The 18,175-nt window shown below is 43.3% G+C and overlaps 1 protein-coding gene across 7 annotated transcripts in view; it reads left to right on the forward strand.

The window, feature by feature from the left end:
• FBXW7 (F-box and WD repeat domain containing 7) overlaps positions 1-18,175 on the forward strand; it is a 250,761-nt gene that overhangs the window by 159,788 nt on the left and 72,798 nt on the right. Inside the window, exon 3 of one of the 7 annotated variants that reach the window (XR_010083354.1) lies at positions 14,264-14,398. The exons of 5 other annotated variants lie outside the window; for them this stretch is intronic. Coding sequence is in view for 1 of the 2 variants with exons in the window: in XM_063421287.1 (XP_063277357.1) it covers positions 14,264-14,278 (15 nt within the window). In the remaining variant the exon portion in view is untranslated. Of the gene's footprint in view, positions 1-14,263; positions 15,549-18,175 lie in introns of those variants that run through there. One more of the 7 variants, XM_063421287.1, reaches the window with a different exon arrangement.

Genomic DNA, 18,175 nt, shown 5'->3' on the forward strand with positions numbered 1-18,175 from the left:
TTCAGTTTGGTCACGGTTTCTATCTCGCCCGTCAGCCGGATTCTGTCTCTGCTGTTGCAGGTCAGGACGGACACACTTTGAAGGTACCCAGCGTACCCCAGTATCTGTGGACACGCATGCATACCCACGTCCCATAGCTATCACTGCTTGGTGACTAAATTCCTGACCCAAACCTTTGCTCGAGTCTGATGCGTGTTATCCGAAGCCTGCAACGAGAGGTGATGGTTCAAAATGACAGGGTTACTTGAGTTCTGCGGCACCGTAAAGTGATTGATGACATACAAAGCCTTTGCCAACCGACTGTGCGGGGTTTCACCCTGCATTCCCCGTTTTTGCTTTTGAAGAACATGCTTCAGAGTACCATGAGCACATTCTACAATCGCCTGTCCAGTCGGAGAATGAGGGATACCAAACTTGTGTAGCACACCCCACAACTGCAGGAACTGCCGCACCTTCTGTGAGGCGTAAGCAGGACCGTTGTTGGTTTTCACAGCAGAAGGTATGCCTAGAATGGCAAAGGCCTGCCTCCAGTGAGCAATGACATCACGGGTCTTTTCTCCCATGTGAGCAGATGCCCACATTGCAGAGGAGAATGTGTCCACCATGACATGCACATACTTGAGCTGGCCAAACTCGGCAACCTGGGTGACATTGGTCTGGCAAAGCTCCAAAGCCTTAAGGCCCCTGGGGTTTACCCCTGCCAGCAAAGGCACAGCCAGTGCATGACAGTCATCACATGACTCGACAGAGTTGCAAGCCTCAGTTGGTGTCAACTGGAACTGCTTCTGCAGAGTATGTGCATTCTGATGGAAAAACCCATGTGATGCCTTGGCCTGCGCAAGTGTGTCAGGCTGAGGTGCTACCCACGCTGGGTTAGCCAACTTGTCAGCCCTCGCGTTTCCTTCCGCTACAAATCCTGGCAAGTTAGTGTGGCTTCTCACATGCAGAACGTAGTACGGATGAACCCTGGCCTGAATTGTACACCACAAGGTCTTCAGTAAATGAAACAAGGCAGGATTACTGACCTCCTTAAAAACTGAATACCCCAACCGCTGTGCCATGTCGGCCACATAGGCAGAATCCGTGACCAAATTGAAAGGTTCCTGGGAAAATTTTTCAAATGCCATAACTGCAGCCCTCAGTTCAAGCAATTGGGCTTACCCATCCTCATGGCCTTCCCTGTTTTCCCCGAAATGTCAGTGAAGATGGTGGGTCCTTGCACTGGTTCCTGGCAAGTTTTGGACTGCAAAGAAATCTGTGTGATTTTTGCCACTTGCAGTAGATTGTGGCTGGGCAGATGATAGGTGATCTGCCCTGAAAACCCCTCTAGAGCACTTTGCAAGGACATACTGTTTGCAAGGCTCCATTCAAAATCCTCCCGCTGTACCGGGAGTATGATCTTTGCAGGATCTGCACCCATCAATTGCAAACACTGTTGTCGGCATTTGGTTATCAGGCGAGCAAATAGCTCAAAGAATGCAGTTGCTGTCTTTTGCGGCTGATGGGGCAAGAAGACCCATTCCGAGACATGCAAGGGGTCAGACCAATCGTCATTACATTGACCAATGATAACTGTAGGATGTAAATCCGGAATGGTGATGAACACAGTGATATCAATGGAAGGTTCAATGTGGTGAACTTGGCAAGCCGAAACAGCTTGCTGCACCTCCTCCAGCACTTTCTGTGCCTCGGGCCAATGTGCGAGGTGACTTTAGATCAGAGTCTCCCTTTAAGAAATCAAACAGCAGAGACAGTTGTGCGTTGGTCAGTCCCAAGTACAGACGTAACCAAGCGATGACATCTACCAGTTTTTGGACATCATTCAGTGTCTTCACCGAATGCACAAATTGCACCTCCTGGTGTCAGATTGTCCATTCCAGAATCTTGACCCCCAAATATTTCCAGGGAGGTTGCTGTTGTACCTTTTCTGGAGCCACCTGCAGCCCATGAGAATGCAAAGCATTCAACAACTGAGGCTGAATCCTCAGCAGCTCATCCTGGGTGGACGCAGCCACAAAAATGTCATCCATATAATGGTAGACATGAGCATCAGGGAACTGCTTACGGACTCCAGACAAGGCACGGGCCACATACCATTGGCATATGGCAGGTGAGTTACGCATGCCTTGCAGCAAAAATTTCCATTGATATCGCTGTGTGGGCTCAGCATTGTTTATTGCTGGAACCGTGAAGGCAAATTTTGGTCTGTCATCGGGATGCAAAGGAATTGTGAAAAAAACAGTCCTTTAGATCCACAATGAGGACCGGCCAGTCTGCAGGAAGCATGGTAGGCGATGGCATGCCAGCCCGCAATGTTCCCATGCTTTCCATCACGGCATTGACTTTTCGGAGGTCTTGTAACAACCTCCATTTCCCAGACTTTTTCCTGATACAAAAGACAGGAGTGTTCCAGGGACTGGTAGAAGGCTCCAGATGACCCTGGTCCAATTGCTCCTGCACTAGGTTTCGAAGGATGACTAACTTGTCATGAGGGAGGTTCTCCCAGACGGGTTTGTCCACCAGCCACCATAAAGGAGGCGTCGGACATTCTGCGCCCTTCATCGCAGTGGCCCCCATCAAAAATCCATCCCAATGCGCACCCCCCACGCGGCCAGAACATCCCTCCCCCAGAGGTTAACCACAGTCTCAGTAACATGAGGCCATACCATGGCCACCTGTTCCTCTGGGTTTGTGATCAGCACGGGCTGCTGGCTCATGTAGCACTGCGCCATTCCTCCCAGTCCCGTGACAGGCGTCTCCACCCGGTCCAACGGCCACTCTGGAGGCCAGGCGGCTAGGGAGAGAATGGTAATATTCGCGCCGGTGTCGAGAAGACTGCGGAGATGAATCTCTGGTGGCATGACACCAGGCATGGACAAGGTGCACAGCATCTTGGGACGGTCCTTAGTCAGGACAGTAGTCCAGTGAACTTGAGGCAGCCCAGTGGATCCGAAGCCGCCCTCTCCTCGTGACTTGTCCTCTGTCCTGTGGACAGAAGACGTAAAGGGCACAAGTTGAGCAATCCGCGTCCCTTCCAGGATAGTGACGGGGGGGTGGGGGTGGAGACCATAGCACAAATTTGTCCTGTGAAATCTGCATCAATGAGTTCCATGTGCACAATGATACCCTGAAGGGTGGCACTAGATCTCCCCATAAGGAGAACACTCATGCCATCACCCAAGGGACCAAAGGCATCCAAGGGGACCTGGTGTATTTTGCAGGAATCTAAGACAACTGTTGCTGCCCCATGGACATCAACACTTGTGAACCCGTGGGTGCTGGCTGCAAGCCGGCTAAGCAGACCTCCATCGGCTCTGGGGCTTGGAGAGAAGTTTGTGTCTGGGCGCGTCTCCCCTTCCCACTCCGCGTCCCGTTTCCTGAGCCTGGCAAAGCTTAGCCATTAGCAAGAACGGTTGCCTTGCAGACATTTGCGGTATCGTTCGGCCTTCCACACCGACCATAGGAAAACAAGAGAGTGGTGACCTTCTGTACCTTCCTTCCCCGTTTCTTGCTGGCCTGTGCATTCCCCTCCCGTTGCTGCCTGCCCTGAGGTACTGCCCAGACCAGCTGCCTGGCAGTAGCTACGGCAGCCAGTTTTTTACCTGAGGTGCCTATCCTTGCACAGGCCTCTTCCATCTGGGGTACAGAAGGATCACCAGGAAGAGCCTCTATAATTCTCCTACAACCTGCATTGCAATTACTCCTTGCAAGGTGTTTAAGTAAAAGTTTTCTTGCTTCAGGGTCTCCCACCTGCTTCTCCAGAGAGGCAGTCAGCCTCTCTGCAAACCATAGGAAAGACTCATCAGCCCCCTGAACAACAGTCACAAAGGATTCCTTCAGAGCAGCCATTTCTATGGTTTGAACCAATGCTGCCATGCCTGTTGTCTGGCACTGATAGAGCACAAGGATATCAAAGCCAACCTGCTCATTAGGAGCAGCAAAACTGCCTGTACCCAGCAGCACATCAGTGCCAGTCACACACCTGGGATCCCGTGGACCCAGCATAGCATTCTGTTCCACTGCTCTGATTGCCAGCTGAGTCCACTTAGACTCAAAAATGTCGCATTCTACAGGTTGAAAGAGAACACAAGCCAAGCTTTGGATGTCGTAAGGCGACAGCATATCAGCATTGAGCACCCGAAGCAGCTGCATGACTTCTACAGATTCCAGACCATATTTTTCCACCTTATCACAAAGTTCCATGAGAGCCTTCCACGATAAGGGGTAATAGGTGCTATGAGGGACACCCCTAAACACAGGGAAAGCCTGAGAACCCCCTGGTAAGGCTGCAGCGCCTGCCAAATCCCATTCCGTGGACCCCACAGGGACAGGGGCAGATGCCAGACTGGGAAGCAGCTCAACACCATCCGATATCACCGGCCCAGCATCACGAGCAGCCACAGCAGGGCTAGGAATTCCATCTCCATGTTATAAATGCCAATACGATATTCCAATTAAAATAATAATTTGGTTTATTAACAAAAATCGAATTACAGAATTTCGGTAAACCCACCAACAGCGGAGATACTTGACCGTCTTTTTCCCGGGAAAATGCCAAGGGTGAACCGTGAGACACAGAATCTGGCCGTCTGCTGCCTCCCCTTCAGTTCACAAATTTGCCAGGTTTGGGGCTTAGTTTTTATACACTTTATTCTGCCCTTGGCAATATTTCCCTTTGTTTCCCGGCTAGCTATTCAAATCCAAGGGTGTCTCTGACCAGGCTGGAAAGAGTTCTTTCTCTCAGTTCATATGTTAATGTCCATTTTCTATAGATCCTTATGGCTGATGAATGGTCGAGATATGGATGATGAGGCTTGATGATCAGAGAGGGTGTAGTCGGTAACCGTTGATGGTTCTGCCGCCTTATCTTGATGGGTCTCTTCCCAGTGCTCGAGGAGACTGCCGGTTTCCCGTAAACCTTTTGTCTATTTCTGAATGTGAGTTTCTGGGGTGTTGCCTGCCTTTTCATAATTTTGGTTTAACAAAATGTTACAAGGTGTCCTGAAACTTACATTTTCATACAACACACACACATATACAGTTTTATAGTTTTCAATAATATTTCATTAACTATAAGAACATGAATTAATCATTTCACATTTTTCACATCCACACTCCAGGGGGCAATGTCCAAAGGCACAATCACACATCTGCTCGACCTTAGCTTTGACATCTCCCCAAAATCACCAATGATCTCTCGGACGTACGGTCACCTGACAGAGGGGAAGGGTCCAAAAGGCACCTGAAGAAGAGCTACCAGCACGGTGTCCCTTACCCCTGGCAAGTGCCGGCCTAATGCCAGCTGTGTCGGTGCTTGTGCCATAGGTGAACACCACAACGCTTGCACTCGTCGCAGCCCCGGTACTCACGGGGCGCGGCGGGGGCGGCCATGGCCAGTCACCGCTGGGGGCAGGCCAGCCCCAGCAGAACTCGCACCCATCGGCAGCGCCGAAACACCGACCATCGGGGCCCACCCAGAGGGTCCCACGCTGGTCGTGGGTCCCGGCGGGGCTTGCGAACCCCGTGCAGGTTGGAGCGGGGCCAGTGCTCGGCCCCTCTCTCCCGGCACGGGGGGGAAACGGGGCGCAGTGAGGGGCATGGCTTGCGGAACCATGACATCAGCCCTCGTCCTGGCCATGGGAACTGGCACTGGCAGCGCAGGCGGGGAGGGAACCTCGAGCGGGGCGGAGAGCTGTGCAGAGCCGCCCGAAGTCGAGACCAACCCTGCCCCGTGCCCACCACCCCCCGCCGCGTCCGGCGGAGGCAGCGCTGGGAAGGCAGGGTCTGGGACCGCCCCCAGCAGGGTCCCGCCCGTGGCTCGGAAGCCTACAGCAGGCACCGCCCCCCCTGAGTGGAGCGGAGCGGGCGGGCTGCTCGCTCACCGGGGCAGGGTCCGATAGAAAATCACAACACCAACTCCGGCAGCTTCCACTGCCCGCGCATGCCCGACAGGCGGCACGGGCGCCAAAGTGGCCGATGCCGGCCCTCCCTTGTCCGAAAGCCTGGCAGAGCAGCGAGCTCCCCTCCCGCCACATCCAAGGGACATGTGGTGGAAACGCCAGAATTCGGGCAAGGAGTCGTTACCGAATCAGAATCAAGGAGTGCTGGAGGCTGAGCCAGGGGCTCCTCGCAGCCCTCGAGGGCTGGGAAAGCATGAAGGGAGGGCATCTGGCCCCCGCACCGCCACCTCCGTGGCGCGGGGATGGGCGGGGCCAGCACTGCCGGCTCCACAGAACTGCCAAGAGACCGCGGGGCCCCGCCTACTTGCCGGTGGCATGGGACCAGCGGGCGGGGAGCCTGCCCCCTCCCCCCCCCGGGGAACCAAGATCACAATCAGGGATGGAAGAGACCCCGAGACCCCCAGCACAGCGTCACGGGGAGGAGGGGAGGGCTCTGCCCTGCGCAAGAAGCCAAAATCCATCTCAGCTCCCAGCACGGCGGCGTCCGACAGGCCGTCCCCGCCCCCCTCCAGCTCGCCACCCGGGGCAGGAGAAGAGCTCCAGGAGCTCTGCCCATCCGCAGAAGCCTCAGAGCTAAGGGAGTCCAGTCCCTGCAAAAACAAATCAAACAGTTTCCACTGTACTAATAAGCGTGTCACCTCTACACTGAAATCAGCAGCGAGCTCTTCTATCAAACACTCGCCTAATCGAAACCATGCCTCCTTAGAGAACGCATCCTCAGGTGTTGGGAAAAACCCCTGCTCCCGTCCCCACAAAAACAATCTTTCAAAACCCATGTGGGAAACAGAAGCTCGCTTCCTCTCCATGAGATCTTTCCAGATATCCAGGACCAAGGAGTCCTGCGCAGAGACCACAGGGGCCGCCATCATCGCAAGAGCGAGGAAGGGGGAGTAAGAACTATTAAGACCTCACCCAACTGTTCCTCACGAGAAGTCACCAACTGACACAGTTGGACACAAAAGAACCACGCGACTCACAGATTTCCCAGCAGGAAAGAAGGGGGTAGAACTTTACTTTCTTTCATATTTATACATTTTTGGCACCAGTTGTGGATTGGAGGATAGGATCAGGACATCTCCAACCACACTGGTCAAACAGACAGTCAATCAGTTCTCCTCCTCCTCCAAAAAGGAATGTAAACAAAAAACCACCGTTAAGTAAACAGAGCTATTTTTACATTAAGAGACTATTAGAAGCGCGAGAATCTTGACTCCAAGAAAGTAAACAATCAGAAGGCTAAGAAAAATTCCAAAAGAACAGGGCGACAAACAATAATAAGCTTCTGTACATTTAATTTATTAGACATGTATGCTTGCCACTTATTTGCAGTTTCTGTTCACAGTGATGCAAGAAATAGGTAACAGACAAAAAACCTAATAATACAAATTATAGAAATGAGACTGCATCATCCCTTTAACCTATGGCAGGATCTGTGGTGTCTGTGCTATTTCTGACTGAGATTCATCTAATGGTATAAAATTGCCTCATACAAGTGGTTAGTTTTCTCATCATGTTTTAAATGTCATTATGTGTTGAGGTCACTTTACACTGTGAAAATTTGACACTAATTGCAATTAATATCTGGATTTATTAAGGGCACATACATAGCAGTGCTTCACTTTAGAAAGAAAATGGGTTGGAATAGCAGCATCCAATTTGGTCAGTGCCTAGTTAGTATGACTATTACATGGATTAAAATTGCAAAAGTAGATTCATTTTGAGGATTTGTTTGTCTATTTTTTAAAAGACACACCATGCCCCTCCCGTATGGGTTAGAGAATGTTTGTAACAATTTTGTTGGGATTATTCCATTCAATTTTCAGATTAACTTGCTGTATGTCAGTTTCCTGTAGCTTCTTGTCCACTTCCCTTTTCTTGTTGCATAAAGAACTGGTCATCATGGGAGAAAACTTAAGTGAGTTGTAGCCATTCCCTCCCAGAAGAAGAGGAGGCAGTTTGAGCTGCTTGGTTCTGAGCTGTGTGAGTGATCGTGGGTGTCCATGAGATCTGTTGGCACAGCTCAAGTAGCTTTCCAAAAGGCCTATGTCTTATGCTGCCTTACTGAGAGGAATTTCTTTGGAGCATCTGGTTAACATGGATCACCTTCTGGTACGCCTCCATTAATTACATCTGCTCAACCTGTCTTCCTTAGTTTGTCCTGTGCATTCCCATGAAGGGTAGTATCCAGATGCAGCTGTCTTGCAGGCGCAGCACTAAGCCCTGCGCCAGTCTTGAGATTTCTGGGAAGGCATCCAAACTTCTGAGTGGATGAAGAGGAAATAGTTTCCTGTTCTGAAGTACTGGCCCATTTTAATTTGAGCACACAAGTGAATGTTTTAAATGTCCATAAATACTGCATATTTGTCCGTTTATGGCCATGTTTAGCAGGTCCAGCCTTACTTTTCTTGATTTAGGAAGAGCTCATATATGAAGTGACCTGTTCTTTCTGGTGTGTGGAAAAAGTAAATGTTTCAAGACATCCAAGACATCCTCAGGGAATTTATTAATTCCTGAAAACATGGCAATGAGGAGAGATGGGTGTGCAAACCTTCATGCCCCCTGCCCCAGTTTTTCTCTTTCTCCCTTCCTGATACAGAGGGAAACCTGCAGTAAAAATTCTCACTAGTCACTGAAGTGCAAAAATATTAAAACCTGTAATTTGCACCTCTGGAGTGTCTTACTGACTTGTGGGACCTAATTTATAGGAACAAGTAGCATTGGCAGCCCCTTGCAGTGGACATGCAGACCATATGAATTCATAATCACTGAAATTTTTCAGCTTATTCTTTGGGCTTCAGTAGACAATTTATGCCCCCCCTGAGGTTATACATAGTTACCCAGTCATAATAGGTGCTGCAAGTCTAATAAAATTAATCTTTCAAGAGACATCTGTATTTCTTTGCTCTCAGCATATTCTGTCTTTTGTGTATGTATGTTGATAGAAAAATTGAAACATGTTATTTAGTAATTGGTCCTAAGGCCTTGTTTTTTCTTGGTGATTTTAAGATTTGTAATTCAAATTTGCACTACTTAAGCATGAACAATGTTAGTGAGCAAAAAACCTTTAAAGTGAACTATCATATCTCTGAAGTAACTAATCTTTGTCATATAAACACAAAAATGTCTTTTTTACCTAGTGTAACAACTGTGTGCATAATGTACAGTATTTGTATATTAATGTATTTGGAAGAAGGTAAATAGAATAAGGTACTTGACACATTAAAACTCAGTGGGGTGAAACATATGACAATTACTGAAAAATAAAGAAGTACATTATGTAGTAGTTTTGAATGTCGTTTAAACTATTTTCCACTTCAATTTTGATTTCAGATTGCCTATATCTTAGAGTTTTTCTTCTTTTTTACTTATCCTTCAGAACCATGAAGTCAAGACACCAATTTGTGTGTTTTCATGCAAGCAGTTCCTTGCTGTGAGGCAACATGGGGCACATGCTTTTTTTTTGTCCATCTTTTGATCTCTCTTTACTAGGAGTTTTAAATTCTGTACAGGGTTTTGAGAAATACTTCATGTTTTGATGGTATGTGAATGTATGGGGAATGAATTTGGAGTCCTGAGACTAGACTGTTGAAAATTTAAAGAATTGCCTTTTTTTTTCTTTTTTTTTCTTTTTAAGCTTACTAGGAGAGCATTCCAGTAGAGAGGACATAAAACATATGTTGTCTTTGAAGGATCACTGTGCCAGATATTGGATATGGCATTCCAAAGCATGTAATGATGTGGATCACAAAGATGTTGCCCTATTAAAAACCTAATATATGCAACTATCTTTGTATTTCTTAAAGAATGTCAGTTGCTACTAAGAAAGATGTTAAAAACCTTTCTGAACTTGTAAATTCCTTTGACAGTGCTTGTGAACTTCAAGGTCTATTTTTAAAATACAAAATACAATATATAATTTTCATTCTGTAGCACACAATATTATAGCTGGTAGGCGGTTGTTTCTTCTTCCATTCAGAACTGGAGTCATAGCATCTCATTTCATTTCATTTTTCTGTTCTGTACATACAAAAGGGGAGACAAGAACCAAGATATAGTTGTAAGCAGTAGCTTTATAAATTAATCTGGAAACTGAGGTTATCTTACCCTATGTCCTTCTTTTCCCTGTTTCTTTCACCTTATGGCTGCTGTCATAGTCTCCAAACTTGGAAACAGCTGCTGCTAAGAAACCCTTTCTTTGTTTGACTTGGAAAACAGGAGTGGATTTTTCCTGTTAAACTGAAATGGAAAAAATACTTGTGTTGAATGCTGGCCATGTGTCTGATTGCAGCAAGTTAAGTTGGAGGTCTCTGAGGTAGTAACACACTGTTTCAAGAACTGGACAAGTGGGATGTTCAGACTCATCCCTGGTCCAGAATGCATCTAGCCTCAAGACAAAAGCAGATGAGAGATCACCACTACATTTAAGGTGTAAAATGTGTTTTCTTTCTGTTGGGGGTTAGATTTGTTGTTTTTTGTTTTTTTTTTCACTGACAGAATTTTTTCCCATAAGTTTCCAAGAAGCCTTAATGACTACTTAATCAGAACAAAAGGGAGTACTTGACGGACATGGCAGCACAAGGCTACACCTATTGTTTTTAAGTCTCTGGGAGTGTCCCTCAGAGGGGAGAGATGATGAGCTTTGGGAAAGGTAAAAAGACAGATCTGGGGGAGGGGAACTCGCTCTCAGCATCGAGGAGGACGGCCAAGCTGCTCTCGCTGCAGGAAGAGTTCACGGCCATCACTCTGCCTCTGCCTCGTCCTGGGAAATCTACCGTCATCTGCTCGTGTACCCAGGAATCCTGAGCTTGTTTTCTTCAGCCTTCCCCCCCACCGCCGTTGCTTCTTCGGAGTTTTGAGGCTCTCCTGCTACTCTGTAGCCCTGCACTGCCCAGCCCTGCCGGGACACCCCTGCCGCTCCAGCTACCAGCGCAGAGCTCCTCATCTCATCCACCAGCCTGGGACTTTCCTCCCTTCCAGCTCAGCCTCTCGGAGTCCTGCAGGGGCACCGAGATCAAACTTCCCCGGGTTTTTTTTTGTGAAAAAAAGCCCTCAAGGTTCTTGGTTCTGTTTATTATTAATGCTGTAGCTGTTGTTTGTTGTTTTGTCATATATACTAGTAAAGAACTGTTATTCCTATCCCCGTACCTCTGCCTGAAAGCCCCTTTAATTTTTTAAATTAGAATAATTTGGACGGAGGGGATTCGAATTCTCCATCTCTAGGGAGGTCCTGCCCCCTTCCTAGCAGATATCTGTCTTTCAAACCAAGACACTTTCTTCATTTATGAATGAGAATGTTTGTGCTTCAATTTACAGCCATGTTTATTTTCATAAAAATACAAAAATCTCTAAATCTGACTCTCACCTGGAAGTGAAATTGAAAGTGGTCAGGAGCATTTGATAGATTACTCTAAATAATTGGATGAAACCAGGGTCTCTATATGGGGCTGGAACAAAACAACGTACGATACGACCAATGTGGTTAAAACATACGTTCTCCTCTTTATTCCCGAAATAGCTGGTTTTATACAGTGCAGAATAATTTACAGTTGCAGGTGCATTCTTATTGGCATTCAGCGTGAACAAGTATGTAAACTATCTCAGTTTAAGGCAGCTACCGTATCTTCACTCTAATTGTTCTATACAGTCTATGCTCACACCTTAACCTGATTTCTAACTGTGCCACAAAACTTATCTACTTCTACATGGGCCAAAATCTGAGGCCTAGCAGGCCCAAATCTGAGGCCCAATTTGGGATAGCTCAAATCTCATTCCACAGCACATCGTGCCCACGATCTCTAAGAAATTCAGTTACAACTGGAGAGATATGTCTTCTACAAATGCGACCTGAGCTGCACTTCTGTGGTCTTAATGCAGTGATTGTTTCTTTACAGTGGTTGCTTGAAGGAAATGGCATTTTCTGTTTCTCTGGTGATGCTTCAAATTTCAGAGGCTGTTGAGCAATATCGTAGTTATCACAGGGTGGAGGAAGCCATGCAGTGCCACTTCGGTCCCAGGCTTGTGTTGTAGATGCAGCATTGCTTAATTGACTACAAATGACATGAGATATACAGAAAGTGAGACTGACAAAAGGTGGAACAGTAAAAGGAGTTGCTGTAGTACCAAGCAGCCAGAGCTGTAGTGCTAAAAATGTGACTGTTTCTGTATATGCATGTCAGCAAAATAGAATATCTTCGTAGTGGTAGAAGGTATTGAAGTATTTTTTTAGTACTCCCAGAGTGACAGTCCCAGTTGACAAGAACTTTACATCAGTTTTAAGTGGCACTGTGCATTATACAGTGAAGTCTCTCAAACAGGAATATATTCTTGAGAAAGAATATATCATGACTTGAAAATACATTCTTTTCTTATAAAGGAGACCTGACACCAAGTGTTGGACAGGCAAAGTTTGCCATAGTGCCATTTTTGTATCTTGTTTTATGCCTTGCTTGCAGAGTCAAAGCTGGATTATTTGCACTTATAGAGGTCTGACCTCTAGATGCCATTAGTAAGATAGAAATACAACCCCTGTTCTTAATCAAAAACCTTTCAATTAACCCAATACTGAAATTGTTTGTCACAGCCTCTTTCATAGAGGAGAAACCCCTGAAGAGGTCATGGTGGTCCCCTTGAGATCCAGCTTTACAGAATGTGTTTTAAGGGAAAGATACTGTGGTGAGAGACACTTGTGTAAAAAAATTGTAGCCAGACAAAATAAAATACATAAAATACATAATCACCCAGATACTGTCACTAACTGTAATAACTACTTTTCAAGATTTATTATGAAACAATTTCAAACTTGTCTTTTAAGTCTCCTTGTTTCTACTTGCATGTAGTCAGAAGAGAGAGCTTGAATTTTGTTTCCCCATTGTTACTAGAGAATTCTTTGGATATTATCTTTATGGCTGCGGGAAAATGATTTTTTGCTATACCTAGCATGCCATTATTTATCATCTTTTTATTTTATTAGAAACTACTTCTTGTAGCAATTGGTTAGCAAGGGGATGTCCTACCCTGACCTTGGTTAAGAAGCTGTGTAAGAAGTCCTTGTAAAGCGGTATGGTGTATGTGTAAACTCACAAAAACACAGTAATAATAATGCAGGAAAATCTGATGGGCGATGCTGTAAGTTCAGAAAACAGGAAATCATCTTTAAGCATCCTTTTTATCATTTTTTGAGGAATGCAAATTGCACCGAGGTTTGAAGATTCTCTGCATAAATTTCCAAAACACTTAATTCAGAGAAATGCTTTGCACCCTTTTTCATAACTGTTGATAGGCCAACTTAATTTTTCTCTTCCTCCTTGAGAAGGTTGTGCTTGTATGCAGGTGACTTGAATAGCCTAGTTGATATGGGTTTAGTCCATGAGAAAATTAAATTATGATCAGACTGTTAAGATAAGTGGGTTTTTTAGTCTCAACCAGAGAAACATTTGTGATGTTCTTGTGAACTATGGCATGCCTAAAATGTCCCATGGATTTAGTAAAGGGCACCTAGAAGTAAGAACTCTGGAAGTCATTTATTTAGTTACCCTACCAATAAAATGGACAGAATACATTTAGCATATTTTATAAGCAAAAGAGTTTTGTAAGGCACTTTTTCTACTTAAGACTATGCTGATCAAATGTACCATATGAACATTTGTAGCACACAAAATAATTTGAGCATTTTTTTTAAATTGCCAATTTTACCACTCTGCTTCTTTAAAAAAATGTATTTGGCCTCTGAAATGTAATGGTTTGTTTTGTGGTCTCATTGTGTACCCTTTTTCTTTAATAGTGAAAAGTATAATTTTGGATCACAATGGTGTTAAGTAAGGTCCTTGTCATCCTGTACTTCATTTATGCTAATTTGTCAAACTGTAGGAAGGGGTAGTAAGAATGGCAAGTTCTTGGCTTAAGAGAGTTTCAGAGTACATGTGCTAATGATACACTGAGAGATTTGCCTCATGGAGATATGGAACACCTTTTTTATTCCATCAGAAGTTCCTGACTGACATTCTAGTTAATGCTACCAAAAATAAAAACCCATACATCTATCAGTACAACACATTTAGCATTAAACGACAAGCAAAATAGCCATTGAATTTTAAATTATAAGAAACAGGATGCTTGGGGGAAAAACTGTATTATTTAAAAGGTTGAGGGAATTGATAAGATGTATGAAGTAGCTTAGATACTCATAAATAATTTCTCATGCCATTAAGAGTTGATTCTGATAGAAGCTTTGTTGTTCCATTCTTAGATAAAACTTTGTGTCATGGCTAAGTATATCCATTTTTAGTATTTTTTTTTCTTTCCAGAGAAATGTTTTCTGAATTGGTTTTGTTCATCAGTTCTCATCCACTGTATAATCAAGGTGGAAAATGTATACCTTTTTAAAATGAGAAGGTCTAAGTATGCATATCAAGGGAAAAACAGATGGTCTTCCCACTAAAGTAAGAGTCTGATTTTATTCTGCTTTTGCTCCACTGTATGTATGTTTTATTGTGGGAGTAAGGGGCTATCCTATAGAAAAGTTTAGGAAATTTGTAGTTTAACATAATTGCTGTGTTAATATTCAGTGATTTTTTTTGTTGTTTTTATTTGCATTTTTTGTTGTTGTTATTGTTTCTTTTTAGTGTTTTTGGTTTGTTTGGTTTTTTACATCATGCAGCTTGTGAGCTTGTGGTGGTGTTTCTATAGTGGATGTGAAGGGGCAGTGTAGTGCTGTCGATAAATCTTCCTCTATGTTCATCTTTTCAATCTCCTGTGGAATATCATGTTTAAAATGTGATTATTTTATCGGTTGTGTATATGTGCATTACTTGTATGATAATTCTTTTAAGTTAAAGAAATATTCTAGAAATATCAATACAGTTAAGAGCATTGTTGTTTAAAATGAGTCACTGTTTTCTCCTTGACACTGTTTATACTCATGAATATAGATATTATTCAGTATTTTTTTAAAGACTATTAGTGTTTAAAGGCTTCCACATGGTAAAAGCACATGAAGATTATGGACAAGTACTGGCAAAGTACAGCTAGACTTGAAATATAAAAGGGTATCAACAAAGCAACTTTGATGTGATTTTTGCTTGGGGTTTTTTTTTCACTCTGAATATTAAAGTACATTTGAAGTACTCATTCCTTGTTAATGGCACATTCTATATGAATTGACAGAACTGAAATATTGAGGATGCCTGGTATATTTGTACCCAGTAGAATAAGTTGGTACCTAAAGGAGACATTCTGTCAACGTCTCATGAAACTGCCACTGCAAAGAGAAAAGTCCTAATCTTGGAGTGTATTTTCTGAAACAGTGAGTATAGTTATAATCCTCAGATATATGGAAGAAGATAAAAATAAGTTCTTCACTGTGAGGGTAGTGGGACACTGAAGTAGGTTTTCCAAAGGAGTTTTGAAGGCACCATCCTGAGAAGTGTTCCAGGTGGGTCTGGATGGGGCTTTGAGCAACCTGATCAAGTGGGTGGCACCCTGTCTGTGGCAAGGTTATTGGAGCTAGATGAGCTTTGAAGTTCTTTCCACCTCAAACCATTTTGTGGTTCTGTGATTATTTCTCATGTAACTGTTTTCTCAACAGAGCCAACATTCACTCCAGTCTTCCCTTATGATTTTTGGTTGTTGTAGTTGGTGTTTTGTCCAAATGCTAGAATAATGAAGATTTTGAGGTTAAACTTTAAAAATGACTGAGTGTAGCTCTGCCAGTTTCTGTGACAAATTTTTCTCGCATATTTTTGAATATTTTATGCTAGGTTGTTGGATTTTCTCATAGACAACTTCAGGTTTATTTCTGTGAATGTTTAATTTTGTTTCTAAGTCATAAAATATAGAGTTCTAGAAAATTGTATATGAAAAAAAAATCTTTCACCGTTCCAGTTTAAATCTTCTAAAATAAGTAGGGCTTTCCTTGCTCATTGGCGCTGCTTTAATACCCCAGGAGTATAGTCTGAAAAGCTAAATAATGATACTGAGCAGATCAGGCTCCTTTGAAGATACCAAGGCATACCTGGGTTAGTGACATAGCAAATAGCCCTTATGTAGTATCATATTCTTTCCTCTTGGAGTGCTGATGAGCTGAACAAATACATGTTTCTGGAAAGAACAAAAGTAATTCTGGCAGTTAATTTTTGCATACGTTCAAGTATTGTACCTTCTCTCATAATAAACCACTTTAATTTGCTTAGCGTTTTTAAGCTAACAGCTTTCATCCTGGTGCATATTAAACAATTCAGAGAGCAGAATTAAAATAAGAACTGAATGATATTTATGCTAAGCTTTAAGTACAGAAAATTATGGGAATCACTGATAATTTTAATGACTAATAATAAGTATATAAACTAAATATTAACACTTTTTTAGCCAGTGAGTAATTTATGATTAATCATTACCTAACATTTTATACATCTCTGTATGTTGAATATATCTTACTGTTTTTTTCTTTCGATAAAGTTTTTATGAGTTCTTTAAGGTGCTTAAAAGATGAAAAATATCTTTAATGCGTGCTAGAATTCTCCAGGAAAGATAAAAGTACATGTTCTTTAACCTAAATTCAATAGATTTGACTTACATTAAAATTTGAAATTAGGTAGAGACTTCAAGTGAATGTCAATAGTGGGGGTTTTTCTTCTAGTTATTACAAGGTCATGATAGACATGAGCAATAAAAATATCATCTGTGAATACCATTGTATAGCTGCATGACAAGCTCTCTCATGCCCTGAGAAAATCACTTTCTCTTTTTGTTTTTTATTTATTCTTTGATCCCCAGTGAAAAGAAGCCAGTAACATAGATGATTTGTTCTGTTTAACTCTCTAAGTGCAATGTATAAAGGTTAAAAGAGTGTTTGCTTTCTTAGGAGCTTCATTATGATGACCTTAGAAGTAAGTATGCTTTTTTCACCCAGACAGAAGACTTCTTTCTTCATTACTTTTAGAAACAATATAGTATTTTTATTGCAGTATGTCTTAGTGAATGAATCTTTGAAAAACATCTTCCTAGACTTACTTTTCGCTAAAGACAAATGTTAGGATGCTGAGGGATTGTAACAGTAAGACTTTTTAATTAGGAATCTAAAACCCCCAAACCCTATGTATCACACTTTTGACAGAGCACTTGCTTGGGCAGTGTCAATAAGCCATATTTTCCCATGTTTTTCTTTGAAAGTGTTAGGCTCCAATTCTTCAAAAGCAGCAGTAACACACTAGATGCAGGTGGGAAATTGCGAACAAGAAAAAAAGTCCTGTATTTTCACATCAGCTTTACATATCAAAACTGCATGCATCTTTCACATCTGCCAGTAGACAGATGTGTGTAATTTCAAGTGCAAAAGTGCATGTGCCATATTAAGACTTTATGCAAACAGCGTCTATCAAATTAGCTACTTGTATAAACAAATACTCAACTCCATGCCTTGTATGTATGTCAGCTGAATGCAGTTACACACAAATTTTCTCAAAAGCGTCATTTATGCTGACTGCTTAAAAAGCTTGTCAGTGTCTGGAGGGTAGCGTGACTATTGTCAACATTTTAAAAAATGTCTTAAAAATTGATAGACTGAAAGGGCTATTATGCAAAAAGTTAATAGATAGTATGGTTCTTGTTGGTCACACATGCTGAAAGTACCAGAGACTGAAGTAGGAGAGCGTGTTCCTGTTCTTAAGGACTTCCCCCACCCCCAGCCAATTAAGAGATTTGTTAATGAATGGAAAACTTTTATTAACAAGTTGCCTCCTTTAAAAACTAACTGAACTTGCAAATGATCAGAATAGCATTTGGCATATCATTAGTACAGGACAAGTAAGCCTTAGAAAATTTGAAGAATTGGCTCATGCAGTTTCAACAAAAGTACTTTAGAATTTGGCCTTTCCTTTGGTAGCCTGTGCCCCTTTGGTCGCTTTCCATTTTCTTGCTGTCTGTGTAGACCCTTTACATTTTTTCCAAACCTCCCCCCACCCCTGTTCAATAGCTAATCTGTTAAATTCATGCTACAACTGCCTCATTGTGTGGATGCGTTGTTCTGCCCGCTTTGTACCAGCTTTGTTACTGTGCAGTATTTTTCAGCTGTTTGTGCTCATTACCATACAGCTGGTATTTAAAGTAGAGAGGGAAGCAGGCAGAAGCTTTACTGTCTGCAAGTATAAGAAGTTCTTTTGCTAATGGGGTACTGGCAGATGGAGCATGTGTTTTAACGGGTTTTGCTGATAACAGACTGC

This window comes from Prinia subflava, chromosome W (assembly GCF_021018805.1).
Source record: "Prinia subflava isolate CZ2003 ecotype Zambia chromosome W, Cam_Psub_1.2, whole genome shotgun sequence".
NCBI classification, from domain to species: domain Eukaryota; kingdom Metazoa; phylum Chordata; class Aves; order Passeriformes; family Cisticolidae; genus Prinia; species Prinia subflava.